General features: G+C 41.4%; 1 protein-coding gene across 2 annotated transcripts in view; it reads right to left on the reverse strand.

Annotated features, from left to right (window-relative positions):
• The window catches only part of plcb1 (phospholipase C beta 1), a 950,430-nt gene that overhangs the window by 715,584 nt on the left and 207,879 nt on the right, over positions 1–26,967 (reverse strand). For both annotated transcript variants that reach the window (XM_073051321.1, XM_073051322.1), the window contains exon 3: positions 2,522–2,590. In XM_073051321.1, the coding sequence (XP_072907422.1) occupies positions 2,522–2,590 (69 nt within the window). The remainder of the gene's footprint in view (positions 1–2,521; positions 2,591–26,967) is intronic.

Below are 26,967 nucleotides of genomic sequence, written 5' to 3' on the forward strand. Positions count from 1 at the left end.
GAACTGCAAGGTAAAACAATTTAAAAGCATGTTATTTGTTTTGTCTGAAATTAATGTACAATGGCTCAAAAAGGCAGCCACTGAAGCATTAGATTAAATATTGCAAGCTCTTAAATACAGTAATACATTAATGAGAGGAGGTACTGTCATGCTAGCTGGAAATTTACATCAAATGCTACCAGTAATTCCATGACTTATTAAAAGCAGATGAATTGAAAGCTGAAATTAGAATATCTATTGAAAAAAATCAATTGATTACATTGAAAACTAATACGCTAGTTCATTTAATAGGCAATGCTTTTGCAAGAGAGCTCGTTTCAAATTTACTCAAATTAGAGAATGAGGAAATTAAACTCAACAGAAATGATTTATGAGCCAAATTATTACATCATCTAATGAGTTGATTCAAACTGTTCAGCCAAATGTCACTCAACACTTTTAAATTACCAGTGGTTGCATGAAAGACCAATTATAGCACCAATAAAAAACGACGGTGCACAGGACATGAATAAAGACCTTCTTTTTGAAGCTTCCTAGACAACCTGTACAATAGAAATCTATTGACTGGTTGACAGACATTGTTGAGGTTGTACATTTTCCTGCTGGATTTTTGAACATGCTGTCACCATCTGGTGTACCATCGCATAACGCTGAACTAAAAGAAGGAGCAGCAATCAAAGCTATTCAGCAATTTAGATCCATCAGTAGAAGCAACAGCAGCGGAATGGCAATTCAAGTGTTACTACTACGCATAATTGAGGCTACAGTAGTAATGCTGTTGGGGAAAATATCTCCATTCCTCAGATCTACTTTTTCAATTCAAGCAACTTCAGCTCACTGCTCCACTTACTTTTGTTCTGAGCATTAAAAAGAGTGCAAGGACAATCAGAAGGATTGCTGGCTTTAATCTCGAAACTCAACGCTTTTCCCATGGAAGCCTATATGTTAGTTGCTCCAGAGCTGGAAATAAAATTAATCTCTACAATTTCACTTGAGATTGGGAAAAAAAGAAATAGCGTATTCTGAAGCACTTCAACAATCAAATCAAGTGAATTTACACATTTTTCCACAGCTGACAACCAACTCAGAGAAAACTATAGTAAAAGTGTTTTGTATACATATTGTATTTCATTTCAGTGTATATGCATTTATTGATAACTTCAGTTAAATCACAAAATGTTAACACCCTAATAAAATTTGATTGCAAGGAAATAAATGCAAACTCCATGAATGCTAGCATAATATTCTCAGCAATGCCAGTTATAACAGCTAGCTTACTACAGGAAGTATCCAGATATCAAGTTGATGCACAACATACTTGGTTCCTATTGAAACAAACGCATGTTCATATTGTTTTTGCTCCGAATCAATTTTGTTGAAAACAATGGGAAATCAATATGTTGTTGACCAAGTCACGAGAATTGTGTTGCTGGAAGTTCAGGATAAAATTGCAGTCATCCTCATTCTTAGTTCCATTCAGTTGGTCAATAAAAATACTTTACACCTACAGTAGGTGTCAAATATTTCACTTCCACAAAACTCTTATGATCATGTGCAGCTTGATCAATGACCAAATATTCAGTCCAACATCACTTTATTTCTGTATTTCGGCTACATTTTTGTTGAGCTGCTGTGCCACCAGCTGAAGCCCACAATCCTGTAGGAAATCACAGAGTCAACAGCACAAAGCATGCCAGCTGGAGGAGGAAGTGACATCGGGGGTCGAGGAAAAAATGCATTAAAAATCTTGTGCTGAATTGCCAATTGAATTTTTTCCTCCAGCTGTCCGTGTTATCAGCGAGGTTCTGCACATCATCTCCTTGATGCAAGGCGTAGTGGAGCTGAAAGAGATGACACCTTCTGTGACAGATTGCCCCATCACAAGTCCCAGTACATTTGGTGAATTAGAAGCCTGACACATTCTGAAACCTTGCAGGCACACAATAAGTGACATTTTCAGTGGCTATCTAATGCAACTGTACAAGGACTTAACTCACCTGTATTCTTCTTGCTCTTCCTAATAACGTCTGCCTGAATTACCAGCTTTAATTGCGTGAGCTAAACATCTCATCAACTAATGGAGATAGAGGTACTGGACAAAGTCAGCACTGGAACTTGAAGTCACAGCCCTCAGAAAGGCCAACACCCAGCTGCAACCGCTGTTAGATATTGCTGCATGTGTTAGCCTAGTTCTTGACAGTTTACCAATTCTCTTCCACAACACCAGTGGCGGGAAAAAAAATGTTTAACATTTTACCGACTCAAGTCATAGACACAGTGACAGCCATGGGCAAAGTTATCAGAAACTTGGTGAATTAGGAACTTCTGCTTTCTCAGGTATTTAATTCAATATATTCTCTCGTCACCAAGAAAGAGAAAGATGGAAAGCACCCCAATGTTGACTATTTAAAAGAAAGAATGATTATTTCAAATACTGGCACAAACCGTTTAACATTTTGATAAGAGAAACTAAAGAGGGAGCGGAACATAATATCACTGTAAGTCAATGTACATTGCCTACCTTGGGATTTCTTGCATACCTCCCAGTCCTGGCATCCTTGACAAGACTGATTTCCAGCAGGTCTGTCTCCTATGGATAAGAGAGCACAAAAAAAACGATAAGACTCAGGAAGCAAAATTGATCAACAAATTGATGTGATTGATAAGTACATTGACTTATTGAGCACATTACATCTTGACAATGTAAGACAAAATTTGCATTAATCACCAGAAAGTATTCTGAAGTTGGATTATTTTCAATGATACAAATTCACATACAGCAGATTGAGGAATATACGTAGGATGCAGTTGTTGGCAGCAATGCCATTACTCATTGCCGAACTCTTGTTGGTATCGAACTGCTTCCCCGAATCGATCCAATCACTGTGGTTCCCATATTGATACTGGGCAGGAAGACAGAGACATAGAACACTACAGGTCCTTAAGCCCATCATGTTCTGCCAACCTTTTAACCCACTCTAAGATCAGTCTGACCCTTCACTCCCACATAGACTTCTATTCTTCTATTATCCTTGTCTTTTCATTGTTGCTAATGTACCTGTCTTTACCACTGCCTTGGCAGTGTGCTCCATGCACCTATCACCCTCTGCTTAAAATAATACCTCTCACCCCAACCCCCATATTTTCCTTCAGTCATATTAAACACATGCCCTCTCATATTACGAACTGTATTTTAATGCAGGATGTATTTTCAAGGTGAGATGTGCAGTCTGAAAGGAGACACTGATACTGTGGTGTTTCCATTCATCTGCTGCTTTTGAATTTCCTACCGGTACATGTGTTTGGGAACTGCCAGTGCATTTTGCTGATGGTGTCCGGTGCACTGTCAGTGTGTCAGAAGAGCAGAGAATCAGTGTTTAAAACGATGAAAGTGTGCCAATTAAAAGGCCTGATTTTCCCTACCTTCTCACATATTGCTAGAGCTGAACAGATTAAGGCAAGTGACAAATATTCGACCACACTTGTGACTTGTACTTCGTTGTTGGTGTAAAAGCCTGAGGGTGTCAAAGGGAAACTCATTCCTCAATGTATAACCACCTCCCACTCTTATAACCACAGTATTTCTGCGGATGGTTCAGCTCAGTTTGTGGTTGACTCCCTTTGCAGCTTTTGCTCATTTCTTTCTCAAATCCTGCCAAAACATTGTTTACATTTATGTCATTTATAATTATATTGTAATTTGCCCTTTACCGTGTCTACTGTCTTGTTTATTAATTATTGTACTGTCTTGCACTGTTTTGTGCACTTTATGTAGTTCCGTGTAGGTCTGAAGTGTAATGTAGTTTTGTGTTGTTTCACATAGTCTAGTGTAGTTTTGTGTTGTTTCAGGTAGTCTAGTGTAGTTTTGTGTTGTCTCAGGTAGTCTAGTGCAGCTTTGTGTTGTTTCATGTAGCACCAGGGTCCTGAAGGAACACTGTTTCATTTTTACTGTGTACTGTACCAGCAGTTATGGTTGAAATGACAATAAAAGTGACTTGACTTGATTGCAGAAGCTTGACCATGGCTAATGAGATACAGTAACACTACACCCACACCATGCTGGAAGAGCTCAGTAGGTAAGGCAGCATCAATGGAGAGGAATTAACAGTTGATGGTTCGGGTTAACTTTCTTTATCAGGGCTGATCACTGAACATCAAGAGGTTGGTTCTGCACCTCACTTGTTGGGTTTTGTGCTAAGCATATAACTTATCAGCACAACTTTAATTTAGTCCAGATACTGCTGCATTTGATAGTTCAAATGTTGAACTGGTAAATGTAACCAAACACTGAGGTGTCATAAACAACTGTCCCCATTTCTAACCTTTCCACGGCCAAAATACGCAATGAAGGAGTTGAATGCAATGGACCATGATCTGTGGAACTGAGGAATGATGTGTGACCCTCAGCAATCTTAACCATCCTCCTTTGTGTGAGGTATGTTTCCGACAATGAGAACTTTTCATCTGATTCCGTTTGATCCCCGGATACCACACTCAGTCAAGCTCTGACTGGATATCAAGGATGGCTGTTCTCCCTTCAAAGAAATTCAAGACTTTTGGTACATCCAAACCAAAGATGTAATGAGGTATTTCTGCACCTAAAGAGAGCATCAATAGCCAGGTTAATGGCAAATTGGTTGACAACACTGCAAACCACTACGGTGATATAACCACTAGAGGATAAATCGGCTGGCTAGCAGTTGTTCTGCTTTCGGTGGCCGGGATCCACCCAGGAATTTTTCAATCATTATAACTATGCTGGATCTGCTACGCTGAAGCTACAGCTTATTCTAGAACAGTAATATTAGGTACTGCTGGTGCCACACTATGGTAAAGTCTAAATTTCCCTTCTGTTGTCTCCACCCTTTTGTAGAAACCCAAAGGAACAGATCATGGACACTGCATTTCTCCATCTTTTGTCATGTGAGAGTAGCTGCTTTCATTGTCCTTTTTTTTCCAAATTGATTACCCAACCACAACACTAAAATATACCTAAACCTCTGCACTATTATTAACGAACGGGTGAGTCAGTCAACTATCACATTAACAGCACAATGAATATGTTAATCCTCTCCTCAGAATAACTCTTCAATCAATCACAATGATCTGACAGCCATTGCAGAGACATATCTAGAGACTGGGGTCTGAATATTGCAGGGTGTGTGACATTTATGAAGAATGGGGAGCATGGAGAAGATGGAGAACTAGTTCTGTTAATGAATGGCATTTCAAGTTTTTTTCAGAATACATAGAATGGACATCTTCCAATGAGAAGGAAATATCCCACAAGGAAGATCAAACATCCACGTCTGATCTGAACTGTGAGATACAGAGTCAAAGTATATAATAGCGTAAAGACATTTGGCAGGTCAGAAGATTGTGCAGAATATTAAAAACACCCATGAATGATTCAAAGATTAAGAAGGAAAAAATCAAAGTATGCGATACAACTAGCCGAAAAGATAAATATATATAAATATTAAACGTTTATGTAGTTAATTCAAATGAATAACAAAATGAGCATCTCTGTTGTAGAAAATAGAACTTGGGAGTTCAAAATATGGAGATGGCCAGTGAATTAAACAGGTATTTTGCACCAGTCTTCACAATAGAGGATACGAGACACAGACCAGATATCAGGAGGTGGAAAATGAGAGCAGGAACTCCAGAAAATGAATGACCAGAACAAATTATTGGAGATACAGACTGGGAAGTAATGGGACTTGATCAACTTCATCAGTGGATTTTAATACCAGTGACTCATGAGGCATTCAATGCGATGGTTTTATGTTTCAAACATTCCCGAGAAATATGGATGGTTCCATTATGTTAGTAAATTTTAAATCTAACTCCTTTACTCAAATATAGAGAGGAGTATAAAGCAGGAAGTCATGGATCAGTTAGATTAAAGCCAATGTTTGGGGAAAGAGCAGAAGCTACTATCAATACAGCAGGGCATTTGGTAAAAAGCCAAGGTCATTAGGCAAAGTTAATACGGTTTTGAGGAATCAAAGCTAATGATGTAGGATGTAACATAAAACCAGCTGGATAAGGGGAAAGGGGGAATTGACAAGATGTGCCACAGGAATTGGCGTAGGGACTGATTTTTTAAAAACAATTTATATAACACACTCGATGAAGGCACTAATTTATTATTGCTAAATTTGCTTATGACAGAGAAATGAACAGTCGTTTATGGAAAAGAAATAAGGACGAAATAAAGTGATACAGATAGGTTAAGTGAGTGGGCAAAAAAATCTATCAAATGCTGCATAATGTAAGAAGATGTAAAAGCTTCCATATTGGCAGGAAAATAAATTAAGAAAACAATTCATCGTAATAGTGAAATATTGCGGAGTCCAGTGGTACGAAATGCTTACATGTAGGTCCAACAAGCAATTAGCAAAGGTCATACTGTTATTCAAAGATTCAAGATTGAAGATTGTTTAATGACATTTCATGTACACAAGTGTAATAAAATAATTGTTATTCCTGACATGATGCAGCACCAATAAACAATAAGGGGAGCTTAGGAGAGTCAATGGCGTCTAACGGCGTCTCCTTTGCTTGCATCTTCGGAAATAGCTCTATTTCCATCTTAATATAGGTGTCCCCCACTTTACGCCACTTCCCTTTTACAAAAGACCTACATTAGTAACCTGTTTTTGTATTACAAAGAGGATTTTCGCATTTACGAAAATTTTCCCCATATAACTTAATGGTTCTTCGCTTTACTCCATTTTGGCTTAAGAAAGGTTTCATAGGAATACTCTACCTTTGTAAAGGGGGGGAACACCTGTATCTCTATTTTTCCCTTTCAGGGTTCTTTTGAAGACTCTGACCTGGTGTTTCACATTGACTTCGGTTCTTTGCAGGAATGGGACCCGCTCTTGGGGTTTCATGAGTGGCCGTTATTCAACATGCCAAGGACACGAACTAAGAGCTTCGCTGGCCTTTGGAGGTCCAAGATCTCGTGGTTCTGGAGATGGGCGGATCGAAGGTTGGTGTCATGGCAGGAGATCGGTGTGTCATGGGAGTCGGAAGTTCTACGGCTGTGTGCCCTAAGACCTGAGATCTTTGGGCCCAGAGCTCGGAAAAAGCGACGTAACGGACTTTTAACATCGTAAACCAGTGAATTGCTTGTTATGTCTCCCCTCTCGCTGTGAAATGGAGACATCTCTTTCTCCCTTACTAGGGAGAGAGAGAGAGCCTGTGGTATGTCGAATACTGGGTGAACTAGTGGTCTTTGGGGTAACTGCAAGTTTGTGTCTTTGCTGCATGCCTGAGTGCTCGGTGGGGGTGCTGATGCCTTTTTTTGCTGGTGGGGGAGAGGGATCATTGCTTGATGCCACTTACACATGGGAAGGAGGGGAGCTGGGGGGGGGACTTTGGGGTTCTAACATTTAACTGTCATTCATTCTTTGGGGGCACTCCTGTATTTTTGTGGATGTTTGCGAAGAAAAAGCATTTCAGGATGTATTTTGTATACATTTCCCTGACATTAAATGTGCCTTTGAAACCTTTGATAAAGAACACAATAATAATAAAAACACACACAATAAATATAAACACATAAGAAAGCTTATATAGATTGATTTATTGTACTGTACATTCTAAAGGGATGCTAAGCTGTACATAAGGTGACTGAGGAAAAATAAAGTACTGGTGGAGTTTGTGGATGGAGGTCTTAATCAGTTTTACTACTTGGGGAAAGAAACTATTTTTGAGTCTGGTGGTCCTAGTGTGGTTGCCAAGTAGCCTCCTCCCCGATGGGAGTGGGACAAACAGTCCATGAGCAGGGTGTGTGGGATCCTTCATGGTGTTACTGGCTCTTTTCCAGCATCTTTCTATAAATGCGCCCTTGATGGCAAGTAGGCTGGTGCCAGTGCTGCACTGGGCACTTTTGATTACCTGCCGTATAGCCTTTTTGTCCACCACAGTACGGTTTCCATACCAAGCAGTGATGCAGCTTGTCAGGAAGATCTCTACTGCCCATCTGTAGAATGACATGAGCATGGATGTGCAAAGTCCAGCTCTCTTCAGCCTCCTCAGAAAGCAGAGGTGTTGGTGAGCTTTCCTGACTGTGTAGGATGTGTTCCAGGACCATGAGAGATTGTATGTGATGTGCACTCCCTGGAGTTTGAAGCTGATTGAGTTTCCACTGTTGTGCCACTAATGTAAAGTGGGCTTGAGTGGTGCAAGTACTCCTGAAGTCGATAACCATCTCCTTTGTCTTGTTGCCATTGAGGAATAGGTTATTTGCCTGGCACCAGGCCTCGAGCTATTCCAGCTCTTCTCTGTAAGCCGTCTCATTATTGCTAGTGATGAATCCCACCACTGTCATGTCATCGGTGAACTTGACAATGTGGTTACTCGGATGTTTGACAGTACAGTGACATGTGAGCAGATGGGTGCTCCGCACGGATGACGGGGAGCGAGGGGCAGTTCTGCCTCCTGACTATCTGAAGCCTTTTGATTAGGAAGTCCAACAGCCCAGCTGCACAGTGCTGCACAAAGGTAGAAAGATATGCTTCAGTTAAATGGGGCATTGACAAGACCAGATTTGAATTACTGTCTATGGTATCAGCCTCTTTATTGAAGGATGTCAACACAATGAAAGCAGTTCAAAGAAACTTCTACTAAACAAATATGTGGAATGGACTAGTCTGCTAAAGAAAAAAAATAGATATGCTCTGCTTCCTGAAACTTAGAAGAGTGTGAGGGGACTTGATGGGAATACATAAGATTCGGAAAGGTCCTGAAAGGTGAATTTGAAAGGATGTTTCCCCTACGAGAAAAATACGAAGTTAAAATGGAGGTGAAACAATGTTTTGCAATCTCTCTCTCTAAAGATCACGAGTCTTTGGAACTCTTTTCCCCAAGAGGGTGGTGGAAGCAGAATTGTTGAATATAAAGACAGCTGAACAGAAACTTGTAAATTGTGGGAATGTGAGGTTACCAGAGCTAGACAGGAATATGGAATTGACAAACAAGAGAAAATCTGCAGATGCTGTAAATCCAAGCAATAAAATGCTGGAGGGACTCAGCAGGCCAGGCAGCATCTATAGAAGAGAGTACAGTCGACAGTTTGGGCTGAGACCCTTCATCCAATGACTATGTAATTAGATCAACCAGGATCTTATTAAATGATATACACGTTTGATGGGTTGAGCGACGCAGCTCTGCTCCCAAAGGGTAGGCTTCTATATTCCTAAATATTGCCTGCACCCTCCTCCCCACTATTCAGCTTATTTTCAGTTGGATTTCTTTCATTTAGTTTGTGAGTTCCATGTGGCTGTTTCATTTAATAATGGATTTGGTGCCAGAAATGAAACTGCCAAGGTTCATTATGATAAGAACAGTCGAATGAATCTTAAAAATAACTCATCCATGGAAACTATGCTCCAAAAATCTCTTTATCCATACAGAACATCATTTCACACGTAGACACGAATACATAAATTTGTTTTTACAGGGAACTGGAAGGTGCTGGCTTGGGATAGCACACTATTCACTTTTCATTTATCATGCTGTTGCATCGGTGACAGAACTGAAATAAAAATCACCAGTTGGTGAGTATTCGGAAGAGGTATCATCTGAGCATCAACCTGCATGTGTGGTGAACTGATTAAATAAACTTGGAATTAAGAGAAGCTAATCTCAGTAATGGCTGCCATGAACTGAGAAAGTGAGCACTTCTGCTGTACGGAAAGCAGCAGAGGAATTGATAATGGAAACCAAGGAGGAGGCAGATAAACAGTCATTTTACATACTTTTCTCCATAGAGGATACAAGCAGTAGCCAAGGAAGAAACTACCTGATCATCATTAAAAATTCATCAGGTTTACAAGGCTCCTTTGAGGAAGGAAATCTGCCAAGCTTACCCAATCTTGTTTATGTGTGAGTCAAGATCTACCAACAGGGTGGAAAGTCAACTTCCTTGACAATTAGGATAGGCAATAAAGGTTGATGTTGCCATTGGCAACCACTTCCCATCAGCAGGCTGCCCTAATACAGTAAAGCATAGCAACTTGTTTCATAAAATCAACCCATTCAGACAAAATGTGACACAGAGATATTAGGGCAGGTGATCAAAATACAGAAGAAATAGGATTTGAGGAGCTCTGCAAATGGAAAAAGGGGAGAAACCCTGAGGTAAGCGATTCTGGAGATTTGGGTCTTGGGTGCCAAAGGGATTACCTCCAGTGCTGGTGTGAAGGAAATCAGGAGAAACGTAGAGTACACAGGGGTCAGAGGAGATTGCAGAAAGGTGCAAATCCATACAAACTGAGATGAGGATATCAAGATCATCGTATCAGAAGATCATGAGACAAGGTAGCAAATGAGCACTGCAGTGACATTTGACAGAGGTGCATCGATGTAGAGTATATCACAGACATGCTGCCCAAAGCTGCCAACCTTGTGAAAATCTTAGGCACAGATCCGGAGTGGAAATTCACTCATACATCCAAAACATTGCCTTGAGCTACAACCAGACCAGAAGCTATGTTCCCATCATTCAGGGATTGTTCTGATCAAAATTCAGGGTCTTATTGCTAATATAGGAATTGTAAAATTCACAAAATGTCAAAACACTACAGGAAGAAGGATGTGGAGTTGCCTTATTTAACCTGTTCATTCTCAATAACTTTGAAACCTGCACAGCCTTTGTCGGTCCTTCCCTTCTTCAAGACTGGAGAAACATAGATCAGAAGTTCTGCTCTGGAAACAGTGTCCAGTCCATCACTCTCTAATAACATGATTAAATGTGCATTCAGCCAAGAACTGGATGAAGCCTCTTTTTAGATCTTTCTCAAAATAATCAGAGAGACCCAAGCAATTGTTTCCACCCTTCACTGTTATTCAGAAGTTCAATGTATCACTGAAAATCTATCCCAGTAGAAATCAAACACAAAAGTTTTGATCACAATCATTAATTTAAATGAACAATAGGAGAACCTGCTGTAACTTCAGAGATTCGTGAGTTCATCAAACAATTGTATGTCCACTCAGCCCATCTTGCCTGTGCCAGCTCCTTGATAGAGCTACCTGAATGATTCTGTATCTTACTCTTTCCCTGATATTCTCAAATATTTTCTCATTTCTATTTTGGATGTTTATTTTTTCTGAAAGCACTCTCCAGATGATCAACACTCAGATCAACGGACTTGTTAAAAAAATAAAACTTCCCCCATGTCTTGGTCACATTTTAACAATCACTTAAATTTCCATCGTCTGTTCACTGAAGCTTTCATCAACGTAACTCACTTCTCATTAATTACTCACCACTATCAAGCCGCCTCTCACCTATCTTTGCCTCAGTAAGAACAAGCTCCACACCTCTAGACACAAAACATCTGGCCCTTATCCAAGCACCAGCTCAGTAAACTTCTATTACATGATCTAAAGGGCCTTGATATACTCCCACAAGTGCAGTCTTGAAAGTGAGCCCATTGGCTGTGGGAAGATTTCAGTGGTGGGACAAGTGAAGTTATTCCCTCTGTTTCAGGAGCCTGATGGTTAAGGAGTAATAAATGTTTCTGAACCAGATGGTGTGAGTTCTGAGGCTCCTGTGCTTTCTTCCTGATGGCAGCAGCGAGAAGAGTACATGACCTGGATGCTGCAGGTCCCTGATGATGGATGCTGCTTTCCTGTGATATTGCTCCAAGGAGATCTGCTCAGTACTGGGGAGGGATTTAACCATGAGGGACTGGGCCATATCCATTACTTTTTGTAGGATTTTCTGTTCAATGATACCAGTGTTCCCATACCAGGCTGTGATGCAGCCAGTCGATATACTCTCTAGGACACATCTAATGAAGTCTGTCAAAGTTTTAGATGTCATGTCAATTCTTTGCAAACTCCTATGAAAGAGAGGTGCTGCCATGCTTTCTTCATAATTGTGCTTACGTTCTGGGCCCAGGTCAGGTCCTCTGAAATACTAACACTGAGGAATTTAAAGTTGTTGACCCGCTCCACCTCTGATTCCTCGATGAGGACTGGCTCATGGACCTCTGGTTTCCTCCTCCTGAAGTCAAGGATCACCTCCTTGGTCTTGCTGACACTGGTGCTTTGCCTCAGCTCTATAGACTGTGTCCAAGTAAATACAGCTACAAAAAAATCCATTTATGATCTAAGCCAGCCTATCAGTCTTTGAACATGGATCAGACTACCGAATCAAAGCAGTCACATAAAAGCTCATCTATTTCATCAGACAAGCACTGCATGATTTTCTATACTGGATCCTCATGTTTCAGCTTCTAACTTTGCCTGAGGATGCCATACAGTCCATCTGGTGAACTGAGAAAACCCCTCGGTGTCATGGCACAGTCACGTGTAGAAGATGTATGCAGACAGCAGCCCCTCAGTCTCACTCAGCTCATCAACTTTGTCCTTAATGGCCTTGAAGCTGAGAAGATCATCCGGGTCTCTCTTCCCACCATTATGGACATTTACATCACATGCTGCATCCACAAGGCAAACAGCATTATGAAGGACCCCACGCACCCCTCATACAAACCTTTCTCCCTCCTGCCATCTGGGAAAAGGCAACGGAGCATTCGGGCTCTCACAACCAGACTATGTAGCAGTTTCTTCCCCCAAGCTATCAGACTCCTCAATACCCAGAGCCTGGACTGACACCAACTTACTGCCCTCTACTGTGCCTATTGTCTTGTTTATTATTTATTGTAATGCCTGGACTTTATGCAGTCCTGGGTAGGTCTGTAGTCCAGTGTAATTTTTTTTTCTGTGTTGTTTTCACGTAGTTCAGTGTAGTTTTTATACTGTTTCATGTAGCACCATGGTCCTGAAAAACGTTGTCTCGTTTTTACTGCGTACTGTACCAGCAGTTATGGTCAAAATGACAATAAAAAGTGACTTGACTTGACTTGTCATTTGCTAGCAGTATGCTGAGAGGTGGGGGACATGAAACCAACCTGTTTAATCACAAGTAAGATGTTTCAACTTAAGAAAACTGTCTGTCACTTTACTATGATATTCTCAGCCAGTATAAGAAGTAGTGCAAAAACTCTCCGTAACATATTTGATAATTGCACGAGATGAAATCACCATTCTACATGTTCATTTCAAAGGAGAAATTAGAACTCCTCCTTTGTCCCAAAGCAGAGTATGGTTGCTCATGACTGATCGGAAGTCAAAGTCAAAATCAAGTTTATGGTCCATGCATTCACAGATGCAATGAGAAACATCACAGGCACACAGCAACAGATACACAACATCCATGTGAAAAAGACAAGTTAAACATAAGTTAGACATAACTCTTACACAAAAGAATACAATGAGAACAAAAAAGGACTACTGTAAGTCCACCAAGTTAGAAAATAGTGTTATTATACTGTAGTGATTATGGTTGATTAGGAACCAAATGGTTGATGGGAAGGAGCTGTTACTAAACCTAGTGGTGTGGGACTTCAGGCTTCTGTAGCTCCTGTCAAATGGTAGCAGCAAGGATATGGTATCGCCCAGATGGTGGGTATCTTTGATGGTAGTCATTATATTTCAGGTTTCTAGTATTGCTCAAATCATAGTCACAATGGTATAGCTTGGGGAGAAAGCTTATCATTCTTTGTAAGCTGTAACATTGCTGCTATATGAAGAGAGTTCTTTAATTCAGTTATAGATATGGGTGATGCTTGGTAAGGCCAGCACTGATCATCTGTTACAAGTTGCCCTACAATAGCGTAGATATCTCAGCCGTTTCAGAGTCAGTCAAGTAGATTAGTGTACTGGGTAAGTCTTTATGCAATTTTATGCCCTAAAATATTCATTATTTATAATACAGCTGCCATGATGAAACCATTGTTCCGGTATAATTTGAAGTCCCATTTTTGGACCAGAAGTCCTGTAATACAAACACAATTCCAATCACTTCTTTGCTCTAACGCCTGTGACCTTCCACCAGCAACCCTAACCCATTCTTCAAAGATCACGTCTTTGATATTTTGATGTTTAATTTAATGAGCAAGTAATCACAAAAGTACAATCTCTTTAACATTTTAGCTTTCAAATCAACTTACATTGAATTCTATATGCCATCTTCTTGCCCATTTTATCACTCTATTAAGTTCTACTAATAACGTCCCATGGGCTTCAGAATTATTTATAACATTCTATTTTATCTTCATTTGTAAATCTGAAATATGCCATCCCAGGCCCTGTGTTCTGTTCATCACCAAAGTGATCACTGATTGAAGCTGCTTTCTGCTTCCTGCATCTCTTGGGAAATAGTCCTTAAACCCTACTCTCTATTAAGAGACTTTTAATCGTAGTTATCAACCATTTGCTCAGATCAAAGAGGTGCATGAATTGAAGACTATGGCATACTGGGTGTTGACAAAATTCAAAGAAGATAGAAAGCAGTTTGCTCGGTGGTGAAAAACAGGCAGATGCTCACAATACCACTTTACAATCAACGCAGAACTGCCTGGCCACCTGCAGTATGCATTGATCTATCCCACCAATGAGCCAAGATATTCATTTCTCATTTATTGAGATACTGCACAGAAAAGGCTCTTCCAGCCCTTCGAGCTGCCCTGCCCTGCAACGCCCAATTGAATCCGAGCCTAATCACAGGACAACTTACAGTGACCAATTGGTACGTCTTTGGACTGTGGGAAGAAACAGAAGCACCCAGAGGAAATGCATGCGGTCACAGGAAGAACGTTCGGACTCCTTACGGGCCGTGGCAGGAATTGAACCTGTGCCGCTACGACTATATGCTCCACTGCTTGGATACTTGAGAAGAACATGGAGGACGAATCTTACTCTGGCTGCACAACGATAAACTGGGTCCAGCTCAACAGCAATAATTCAGAACAACCTTCAATAGTTTTCTTGAATTACGAACTTGCTACATTATGATGTCCATGTCCCTTCTCCACAGCTCAAGGCAAGCAAGTCCATGCTATAGTCAGGCTCATTATAAAAACTTCAGATGTCAACATCAACATTAGCTACACACCATCATTACATGGCTATTATCAGCATGAGATCGAATTTACATTATGTATGATATAGTACAAGAGGACTGTTTATTCACTTACCTTGCTGACTTTTCAACAAATTTGTACAACTACGCAATAAACACGCAGCCTGGAAAACAAAGAGCTAGTGTTTGCTCAGAGTCTGGTAGACTCTAAGCTAATGGCCGGAATCTGTTTATGGTAGACCGCATTTATCTTTACTAGCTTTGTCTATTAAACAAGATGTTGGAAAGGTTCCAGAAGGTATTCAAGCAACGAGGAGGCTTTTAATGGGCTTCATGTGACAGAATAAAGACAGCTCTTGCACATTGTCATTTCCATCATGTCTACTTAATGCATAAGGTTTCCTCACTCTTAGAACAGTGGCATTCTAAACAGTTGAATCTAATCAGCAGCATCCACTCATCACTTCCAATGTACTTCCAGATAGCAACAGATAGTTAACATTTATTTATTTAGAGATACTGCGCAGAATTGACCCTTCCTGCTTTTCGAGCCACACCAGATTTAACGCTAGCCTTATCACAGAACAATTTTACAATGACCAATCAAACAACTAACTGGTATGTCTTTGGACTGCGAGAGGAAACCAGAAAACCCAAGCATTCCATGGGGGATGCATTCCACACATCACAGAGGATGCTGTGATTCAACTCCAAACTCTGACACCCTGCTCTCTAATAATGTCCTGCTAACGTTATGCTACTGTACCAGGCTGAAACAGTGATACAAATGGAACAATGGGAAATGCAACCCATTTGGTTTCAAGACAGCGAAGAAAGAAACTGCATTTCCACAGCACTTTTCGAAAACTCAGGAGCTATTTCATTTGCTGCAAGGCATTTAGAGCAACCGTTGGAATAATGGCAGCCAACTTGCACACATATTTCACACAAATGTCAGTAAGATAAGTGACCAGATAATTTGCCTTGGTGGTAATGGTTAAGAGGTGAAAATTGATTTCCAAGATTTCAAAGTACATTTATTCCCAAAGTATGTACACAGTAAACAACCCTGAGATTCGTCTTCCAGCCAGGCAGCCATTAAACAAAGAAACACCATGGAATATCAAAGAAAACATCAAACACCCAACTCACGAAGAAAGGACAAATCATGCAAATGGCAAAGAATGAGCAAATTACACACTGAAGCTTAAACATCAAACTGCGGAGTCCTTGAAACAATCTAGGAATGCTCAGTTCAGTTCAACTTAGTGCTGAGTCATTCGTCAACTGCAGGCCTCAGAACCAGTCCGTGTTGAAGAGCCCTGATCAAAATCCTTCAAGAACAGCAATAGAAAAGTAAGGAATAACCAGAAACTCCACAGAGTCCTCTGTAAACGAGTCCAATCCACAGGCCACCCTGATTAAATCTTGCCAAGCCCCAAGAATCTTGCACCTTCCTCTGGCAGTAGCAAGCAAGAGGAAAAGGGCAAATAGTCAAATGCAGGCAGACAGGGCTAAACATCCGCTTGCCTTCCACTCTCGTCCTCATCGATTTCAACCTTGCTCAACATTTTAATCAGTAAGTAATGCAGCCGATCGTAACTTCAAGCTCCGTCATTTTCATTTTCAAATTGCAAATTAAAGGCTCCACTTGCACGCAGATTAGTAGTATAAGTATATTTGAAAGGAGGAGAGAAGTAATTTTGTGAACTGTCTGCAGGATGCCGCCATTGGTCGCTGGCGCCTTCTTGCCGGAAACACTAGTAGACAGACTTGGATAGATCAGAAAATTTAAGAAAAGTTAAAAACTGCAGATGCTTTAAATCTCAAATTGAAACAGAACAAGTTATAAATACTTAGCAGATCTGGCAGCATCTGTAGCAGGAGAAATGGAGTTAATGTTTCAGGTTTAAAACCCTTTAACAGAACAATCATTGTTAAGGTAGTGAAAGAAAGCTTCACACTGTGGTACCTATTGATAAGTGCTAGGTGTCCTTGAGAAATGTGTCTAACTGACCATATAGTTTGCATCAGTTCTGATGGTTTGATTACAAGTCCAGGTGCTTGTCAGAGTAATGTTATCCTGTCTGTTTCCCAAGATCGCTAGATGTTGGCACTGCTTCGAAAGGCCAGCTGATGTTCTCTAATGTCATTATGATTGGTCCAGTGTGAACTATCATAAGCCAATTCTGCACAAACATTAAGATTGTCTTGGATTGGTCTACAGTTAATAACTGAGCCAACAAAATCAGATACTATGTCACATTAAATAATAATATTAACTATTTATATAGCAACTCTCATACGTTAAGATGTACCCTCAAAGCGCTTTACATAGGTTGTAAAGATAAATCAATATAATCATAAAAAGACAACAAAATTAACAATTAAAGACAAACACTATGTCGAATAAAATGTAATCAAATATACCAAATTATGTAAGTATAATCAACAGGCATTAATTGATCCTAGAAGTAGGCCAAATTCAAAAAACTAGGTGTTTAGGAGTGTTTTGAAACAATCCACAGTACTAGCTTGGCAATAAATAGATTATGCAATGGAAATAATGAAAACCTTGCCATCTTGTTTTGCTTGTGAAGGCAATTATTATTGACTATATATTGTAAAAGTCTGCAATCCATTAAAAATCCTGAAAGGCTTCAGATTTGTAATTACATATTTAAATGAAAATACAAATGCTTGTGGGGAAAAGGAATAAATGAAAATAAAACAGTAGCAACAAATATAGTATGAAGGTTGTCTATAAAATACAGTGGATTCCAGTCAAACTGGGACACACCAGACCTGGACGTTCTGGCCCAATTAATTGGCTGCCCCAATTAGCACAAGTTTCATGGGAATAGTTAAAAGGGTATATAAAAGAAGAAAAATTGAGTCACAAATTATGTATTTAAATGAAATCAGAACAGATGAAAACACAACCAATAGTACTACCTTATAAAACTGTCTATTACTTGCTAATAGTTAAATATCAATGGAGGGATTCATCCAGAGTACGCAATGAACAAACACAATGAGCGCAAGCACCTCATGCAGATAATGGACTGCCTTCAAACAATGCTTTCAATGACTGCATTCTTCAAAAGTTTATTTTCTTTATAGCATTCAAGATTATTGCCAATACCCTTCAAATTCTTCTAGACTTGCTGAAGTAGTGAAATAATTTCATTGTCACTCTAGTCCGTTTCTGGCAACCCCAAGCCTGAATTCTTGAAACCACAGTGTGCAAAACAGTTCAGAATTGTCTTACTGCGTATATCTGATCCACTACAAGTGACAACAATGATTGCTTTTTGAATACAAATACATGCAACCATCATTACTTAAAAAACTGTTTACTCTGAGCATGGTGTAGTGTCTAACGATAACACAAGTGTGTTCAGCAACAGTCTCCTGCCCCAATTAAGAGGCATAGTGTCCCAAATAAAGAAACGGAATCTTAGCAACTTTCTTGACTAGTTTTTCTTCTTTAAGAGTTGTTCCAAATAAGCGGCTGCCCCAATTAATCGATAGCCCAATTAACCGGAATCCACTGTATTTCCAATTACATTAAAACTGAATCCAATTAGCCTTGCACTCAAGCTGCACATTCTCATGAAATGCTCTACACAGCTAAAAATGGGACTGCTGAATGGTTCAAGTGTGAAGAATAATTGTGGCAGATTGCTGTTTATGACAAAATGATAGAATTAGAACACAGCTTAATTAACAGGGCACTTTTAGTGCACTATAAAGCAAGTGTTTGCTGGCTGCTTTATAGGGGTCTGCAAGAACACAACGTGCATAATGAAAAAAAGATCTTTCCAAATTAATTATTGATTTGGAAAGCATTGCCCCAGTCTCTGGGAGGCTTCAACCTGCTCAGCAGGATAAGACTTAATTTGGCATAAATTTTCAACTGAAAAGCAGCCACAAGATGGCTGTGGTGAAAAGTCTATGAACATCATGGTAGTGAAGTGAGATGATGTTCTTCAGGGACTGATAATGATATGCAAAGTTGGCATATTTTACTTTTGATTTGCAACTGTTTATTACCCACATGGAAAGACCAAAGTAGAAAATTCCCAACATTAATATTCTTCGTCTTGATAAGCCCAAAATATATACACACTAAACTGAAAAAAAAAAACTAGTCAGGTAGTCCAGAACACTAAGATTAATATCAAAATTACATGGGCAGGGCACGAAGGGATACGGAGAGAAGGCAGGATTGGGGCTGAGAGGAAAGTTGGATCAACCATGATGAAATGGTGGAGCAGACTCAATGGGCCAAATGACCCAATTCTGCTCCTATATTTGATAGTCTCATGAAATGAAGTATTCTTTTCAAGGCAAGATTTGTTCAACCATTTATGAACATTGACGATCTTCTGTGTTATGTTTGAAGTGGGAAGGTAAGGGAAAGGGCAAGGGTTGGGCAAGAGAGTAGGAGCAGGGTAAGGTGGGGTTTAAGGGGCAGAGAGAGGAAGCATATTTGTGCAGCTGTCTGAGAAAGAGTCAAGGGTTTGTACATCAGTGGCAGGAGGAGCTGACTAATCTTTCACTGACAAAACAGTCACTGCAGCCCGACATTTACGGAAAACAACCATTTCAGATCAGGTGATATTACTTTGAAGGCAGTTGCAATGGAGATAAATGGAACCTTTGTTGACAGTAGGTGGTGGATGAGCTGTGGATATACAAGATGTGACGGAGTCCAAGGCTCAAACAGGCAGGAACATAAACTGAAAACTGGCTGTGTGAGCGGGAGATCCATGGTTTTGATTTCAATATCAGCATACGTCATTAATTTTAAATCAGTTTTATACTGATGTGTTCATGGGAGACACACAATGAAAGGGATGACTTAGAAAGAAAACACAACACTCAAGACCATAACTTGGATTTAAGCACACCCATATGGACACTGTTGCAAGGACCACATGATTTTGGTGTAATCATCCTCACTTCTGGTTGGTTGGATTCCTGTTCAGAGTTCCTCAAATTTCAAAGACACTGATACCATCTATAGGCAATTGGCAACTCACTAAAGGGTGGTTCTTGTTGTCGATAAAGCAGTGAGGTTTCTCCATGGTCTAATATGGCTTAAACTCCTGAAGGAACAAAGATCAGCCAGAGTTTCCAGTGCAGCACTGAAAGGAACTCACTGAGGATGGAGTTGCTCCTCATCCAGGGCAGAAGACTCTCCATGTAGCTTGTACAGAGGAAACAGAGATGACTGTTCAGTCACCCATGCTAGCAGAATATGGACGTGAAAAGGAAAGAGCTTTATTGGCCTTACCATGGATGCTAATGAAAGACAACTAATTTCCAACTCTTATGCTCCATTCCAACCCATACTAATTGATCTCCTCAAACAAGCAGATCAACAGCCAGATTCTTGGTGAGGGAATCCATTTCACAAGAGCACCAGTTAAGATTATTGCATAAAAGTCAGGCACTAGGGCAGCACGGTAGTGTAGTGGTTAGTACAACACCTTCCAATACCAACAACCCGGGTTCAATTCCCACTGCTGTCTGTAAGGAGTTTGTACGCAAACCTCCGGATGCTCCTGTTTCCTCCCACAATCCAAAGATGTACGGGTTGGTAGGTTAATTGGCCATTGTAAATTGTCCTGTGATTAGGCTTGAGTTCAATCAGGGGTTGCTGGGCGGCATTACTTGAGGGGCCGATACTGAGCTGCGTCTCAGTACATAAATAAGTAAAACAGAACTGGAGGATGATTGTCAGTTCTTTATATTCAATGTCCCCAAATCAAGAAATCCTGCTGCTGGGTAGATATCTTTTATACAACTGGCACTGCTTGAGAGCAGGGTTCCCAACGTGGGGTCCACAGACCTTTGCTTAATGGTATTTCTCAATGACATAAAAACGGTTGGGAACCCCTGCCTTGAAGCAAGAAAAGAAGGTAATTAAGTGCTAGCAGGCCATTTCACCATGGCAACGTCAACAAAACCTCAACTCCAGTTATAACTGATGAGCACAGATACAATGTCCAGCACAAACACAGACAGCAGCCAGAACCATCGGACTCCCAGGCACCGTCCCTCCACTGACAACCAACTTTGAGATAGAAAGAACTGAAGCATTCTTTTTAGATTCCTTGTTCCACCAAGGACCATTTTAATCTTTTGGAAGATATTGGTTGAGGGATAAATATTAGAACATAAAAAAGAAGATAGAATAGTACAGCACATTACAGGCCCTTTTTGCCCACAATGTTGTGCTGACCCTCAAACCCTGCCTCCCATATAACCCCCCACCTTAAATTCCTCCATATACCTGTCTAGTAGTCTCTTAAATTTCACTAGTGTATCTGCCTCCACCACTGACTCAGGCAGTGCATTCCACGCACCAACCACTCTCTGAGTGAAAAACCTTCCTCTAATATCCCCCTTGAACTTCCCTCCCCTTACCTTAAAGCCATGTCCTCTTGTACTGAGCAGTGGTGCCCTGGGGAAGAGGCGCTGGCTATCCACTCTATCTATTTCTCTTAATATCTTGTACACCTCTATCATGTCTCCTCTCATTCTCCTTCTCTCCAAACAGTAAAGCCCTAACTCCCTTCATCTCTGATCATAATCCATACTCTCTAAACCAGGCAGAACCCTGGTAAATCTCCTCTGTACCCTTTCCAATGCTTCCACATCCTTCGTATAGTGAGGCGACCTGAACTGGACACAGTACTCCAAGTGTGGCCTAACTAGAGTTTCATAGAGCTGCATCATTACATTGCAACTCTTAAACTCTATCCCTCAACTTATGAAAGCTAACACCCCATAAGCTTTCGTAACTACCCTATCTACCTGTGAGGCAACTTTCAGAGATCTGTGGACATGTACCCCCAGATCCCTCTGCTCCTCCACACTACCAGGTATCCTGCCATTTACTTTGTACTCTGCCTTGGAGTTTGTCCTTCCAAAGTGTACCACCTCACACTTCTCCGGGTTGAACTCCATCTGCCACTTCTCAGCCCACTTCTGCATCCTATCAATGTCTCTCTGCAATCTTCGACAATCCTCTACACTATCTATGACACAGTTTGTGTCGTCTGCAAACTTGCCAACCCACCCTTCTACCCCCACATCCAGGTCGTTAATAAAAATCACGAAAAGTAAAGGTCCCAGAACAGATCCTTGTGGAACACCACTAGTCACAACCCTCCAATCCGAATGTACTCCCTCCACCATGACCCTCTGCCTTCTGCAGGTAAGCCAATTCTGAATCCACCTGGCCAAACTTCCCTGGATCCCATGTCTTCTGACTTTCTGAATAAGCTTTCCGTGTGGAACCTTGTCAAATGCCTTACTAAAATTCATGTAGATCACATCCACTGCACTACCCTCATCTATATGCCTGGTCACCTCCTCAAAGAACTCTATCAGGCTTGTTAGACATGATCTGCCCTTCACAAAGCCATGCTGACTGTCCCTGATCAGACCATGATTCTCTAAATGCCCATAGATCCTATCTCTAAGAATCTTTTTCCAACAGCTTTCCCACCACAGACATAAGGCTCACTGGTCTATAATTACCCGGACTATCCCTACTACCTTTTTTGAACAAAGGGACAATATTCGCCTCCCTCCAATCCTCCGGTACCATTCCCGTGGACAACAAGGACATAAAGATCCTAGCCAGAGGCTCAGCAATCTCTTCCCTCGCCTCGTGGAGCAGCCTGGGAAATATTCCGTCAGGCCCCGGGGATTTACCCGTCCTAATGTATTTTAACAACTCCAACACCTCCTCTCCCTTAATATCAACATGCTCCAGAACATCAACATCACTCATATTGTCTTCACCATCATCAAGTTCCCTCTCATTGGTGAATACCGAAGAGAAGTATTCATTCATTCCTCGCTCACTTCCACAGCCTTCAGGGACATCTCCTCACCTTTATCTCTAATTGGTCCTACCTTTACTCAGTCATCCTTTTGTTCTTCACATAATTGAAGAATGCCTTGGGGTTTTCCTTTACACTACTTGCCAAGGCCTTCTCATGACCCCTTCTTGCTCTCCTCAGCCCTTTCTTAAGCTTCTTTCTGCTATCCTATATTCCTCAATAGACCCATCTGATCCTTGCTTCCTAAACCTCATGTATGCTGCCTTCTTCCACCGGACTAGATTTTCCACCTCACTTGTCACCCATGGTTCCTTCACCCTACCATTCTTTATCTTCCTCACCGGGACAAATTTATCCCTAACATCCTGCAAGAGATCCTTAAACATCAACCACATGTCCATAGTACATTTCCCTGCAAAAACATCATCCCAATTCACACCCACAAGTTCTAGCCTTATAGCCTCATAATTTGCCCTTCCCCAATTAAAAATTTTGCTGTCCTCTCTGATTCTATCCTTTTCCACGATAATGCTAAAGGTCAGGGAGCGGTGATCACTGTCCCCCAGATGCTCACCCACTGAGAGATCTGCGACCTGATCCGGTTCGTTACCTAATACCAGATCCAGTGTGGCATTCCCCCTAGTCAACCTGTCAACATACTGTGACAGGAATCCATCCTGGACACACTTAACAAATTTTGCCCAATCTAAACCCTTGGAACTAATCAGGTGCCAATCAATATTAGGGAAGTTAAAGTCACCCATGATAACAACCCTGTTATTTTTGCACCTTTCCAAAATCTGCCTCCCAATCTGCTCCTCAGTATCTCTGCTTCTACCAGGGGGTCTATAGAATACCCCCAATAGAGTAACAGCTCCTTCCCTGTTCCTGACTTCCACCCATACTGACACAAAAGAGGATCCTGCAACATTACCCACCCTTTCTGTAGCTGTAATAGTATCCCTGACCAGTAATGCCACCCCTCCTCCCCTTTTCCCCCCTCTGCCCCTTTTAAAGCACTGATATCCAGGAATATTGAGAATGCATTCCTGCCCTGGTGCCAGCCAAGCCTCTGTAATGGCCACTACATCATAATTCCATGTATGTATCCAAGCTCTCAGTTCAACACCTTTGTTCCTGATGCTTCTTGCATTGAAGTACACACAACTTTAGCCCTTCTACCTTACTAACTTTACACCCTTTGTTCTGCTTCTCTTTCCTCAAAGCCTCTCTATATGTTAGATCTGGCTTTACTCCATGCACTTCTTTCACTGCTCTATCGCTCCGGGTCCCATCCCCCTTGCAAGTTAGTTTAAACCCTCCCGAACCATGCTAGCGAACCTATCTGCAAGAATATTGCTCCCCGTCGGGTTCAGGTGCAACCCCTCCAATCCGTACAGGTCCCACCTTCCCCAGAAGAGATCCCAATGATCCAAAAATCTAAAACCCTGCCCCCTGCACCAACTCCTCAGCCATGCATTCAACTGCCATCTCCTCCAATTCCTACTATCACTATCACGTAGCACTGGCAGCAATCCTGAGAACGTCACCCTTGAGGTCCTGTTCTTCAGCCTTCTGCCTAGTTCCCGAAACTCACACTTCAGGACCTCATCCCTCTTCCTGCCTATGTCGTTGGTACCAACATGTATCACGACTTCTGGTTGCTTTCCCTCTCGTACCAGGATGTCATGCACCCGGTCAGAGACATCCCGGACCCTGGCACCCGGGAGGTAACAAACCATGCGGGTGTCCTTCTCATGTCCACAAAGTCTCCTGTCTGCTCCCCTGACTATAGAGTCCCCAATGATGACAGCTCTCCTCTTCTCCATCCCATCCTTCTGCACCACAGGGTCAGACTCAGTGCCAGAGGCCCTGTCACCGTGGCTCACACCTGGTCGGTCGTCCCCACCAACAGTATCCAGGACAGGCTGCTTCCCAATATTAGCCAGAAAGAACTCTCCACGGCTTCACTGAAGCAATGTCACGGAGTCCTCTACTTGCTCCTGAACACACAGGCTGAAAATTGACCAAAAAATGACTCCTCTGACAATACAACTCATATCTTTGCGCCGAAATCTCTGGAGTAGTCTTAAATCAGTAACCTCATGATTTTGATGAGGGAGACTGAGCTGTAGAAAACCACATAAAACTTCAGCAGATCTCCCTGTTTAGTCTCCAGGACAAATACTGGAGCTTTGCATTCCCCAGCAACAGAAGAGGAAGCCAGCATCTGATTTGACTACAGGCTGCTGCCAATGTACCAGGCAATGCTCTGGAATGCCTTCCTCCTAAAAGCTGCCACCGGCTATATCTGAGTTCCCTGAGATGGTTCAGGTGGTAACAGTTAACCAAACCCAGATCTACATCTGGGCTTCCTTCCCACCCCACCCCAGAATGACTTCGGTGGGAGGGGAGAGAATCAGAATCAGGTTTATTATCACCAGCACGTGTCGTGAAATTTGTTAACTGAGCTGCAGCAGTTCAATGCAATACATAATACAGAAGAAAATAAACAAATAAAATAATAATAATAAATAAGTACACCAATAATCAATAAGTAAGAGGGACAGGAATGCACAGCAGATGATTCAGGAGATTGGTTATGACATAAATCAACTCTTGCCTCAGTGGAAGCACTGATGCTATTGAACAGAGAAGCCTGCAAAATGTAGAGGATACGGCCCAGTCCATCACAGATAAAGCCCTTCCCACCACTGAGCACATCTACAAGGAGGGCTGTGGCAGGAAAGAAGCATCTACCATCCAGGCCATGCTCTCTTCGTGCTGCTACCATCAAGGAGCTACTGGAGCCTTAAGTCCCACACCACCAGGTTCAGGGACAGCTATTACCCCTCTACCATCAGGCCCCTGAACCAGAATGGATAACCTCAGCTACCCCAACACTGAACCGGTTCCACAACCTACTGTATGTACTCACTTTCAAGGACTCTACAATTTATGTTCTCGATATTATTTATGTATTTCTGTATTCACACATATTGTTGTCTTTTGCACATTGGTTGTTCATCTTTGTGTGCAGATTTTCACTAATTCTACTGAGTTTCTCTGTATTTACTGTGAATGCCCACAAGAAAATGAACCAGGGTAGTATACAGTGACATATATGTACTTTGATAATAAATTTACCTTGAACTTTAGGGGATTAGTGGTGGCGAGAGTCAGCAGCTTTAAATCTCTGGCCTTTAACATACTGTATCATCTGGGGCCCAGAACATGGAAGCACTCATAAGGAAAGTATGCCAGCATTCTTTACTTCCTTAGGTTGGGGGGGGGGGGGTTTAACTTGTCAACAAACTCTCTAACAAACTTCTGCAGATGTACTGCTGAAAGTATCCAGACTGATTGTATGATGGCAACTCTAATGCACCAGGAATGCATGAAGCCGCAGAGAGTAGTGGATTCTGCCCGAAATCTCATGGGCACCTCCCTTTCCACCATCACTGGTGTCTACAGGAGACGCTGCCTCAAGAAGGCAATGTCCATCAGAGATCCCCACCATCCAGACCATGACATCTTGTCACAGCTACCATTGAGCAGGACGTACAGAAACTTCACTCCCACACTACCAGGTTCAAGAACTGCTACCTCCCTTCAGCCTACGGTTCTTGAAATATCGGACAAAACCATAATCACCATTAGTTTAGCAATACAATGGCTTCTCCAATCAATTGCACTAAAATAGACTATTTTTGTTCTAATTGTGTTTGTTTCTTAAAAAATTGCATACAATTTGTTTATGTTTATTTTGTGTAGGCTGCTTTTATGATGCCAGGGTTCTGTGATGCTGCTGCAGTAAGTTTTTCATTGCTCCCATGCATACATGTACTTCTGCATTGAACAATACACTCAACTTTGACCTTCCACTTTGCCTCACTCTGCTTAATATAGGTTGCTTCTGTTCGGAACCAAACACGTATTACTTGATCTTCATGTGAAGGTGGATTTGTTAGACGATTCTATTGTCACATTTTCCTTTCTTAAATTATTTCAAAGATTTTCTTGTACAATACAAACAGGGAAAAGAACAATACAGGTGTTATCTGGAGTCAACAGCAAGTTATGTTAGGGCTTTGGGGTGTAGGCTAAGTTAACAATCCATAAGGTTTGCACAAATTGAAAAGATCTAAAAGA

This window comes from Hemitrygon akajei, chromosome 7 (assembly GCF_048418815.1).
Source record: "Hemitrygon akajei chromosome 7, sHemAka1.3, whole genome shotgun sequence".
Taxonomy (NCBI): Eukaryota; Metazoa; Chordata; class Chondrichthyes; order Myliobatiformes; family Dasyatidae; genus Hemitrygon; species Hemitrygon akajei.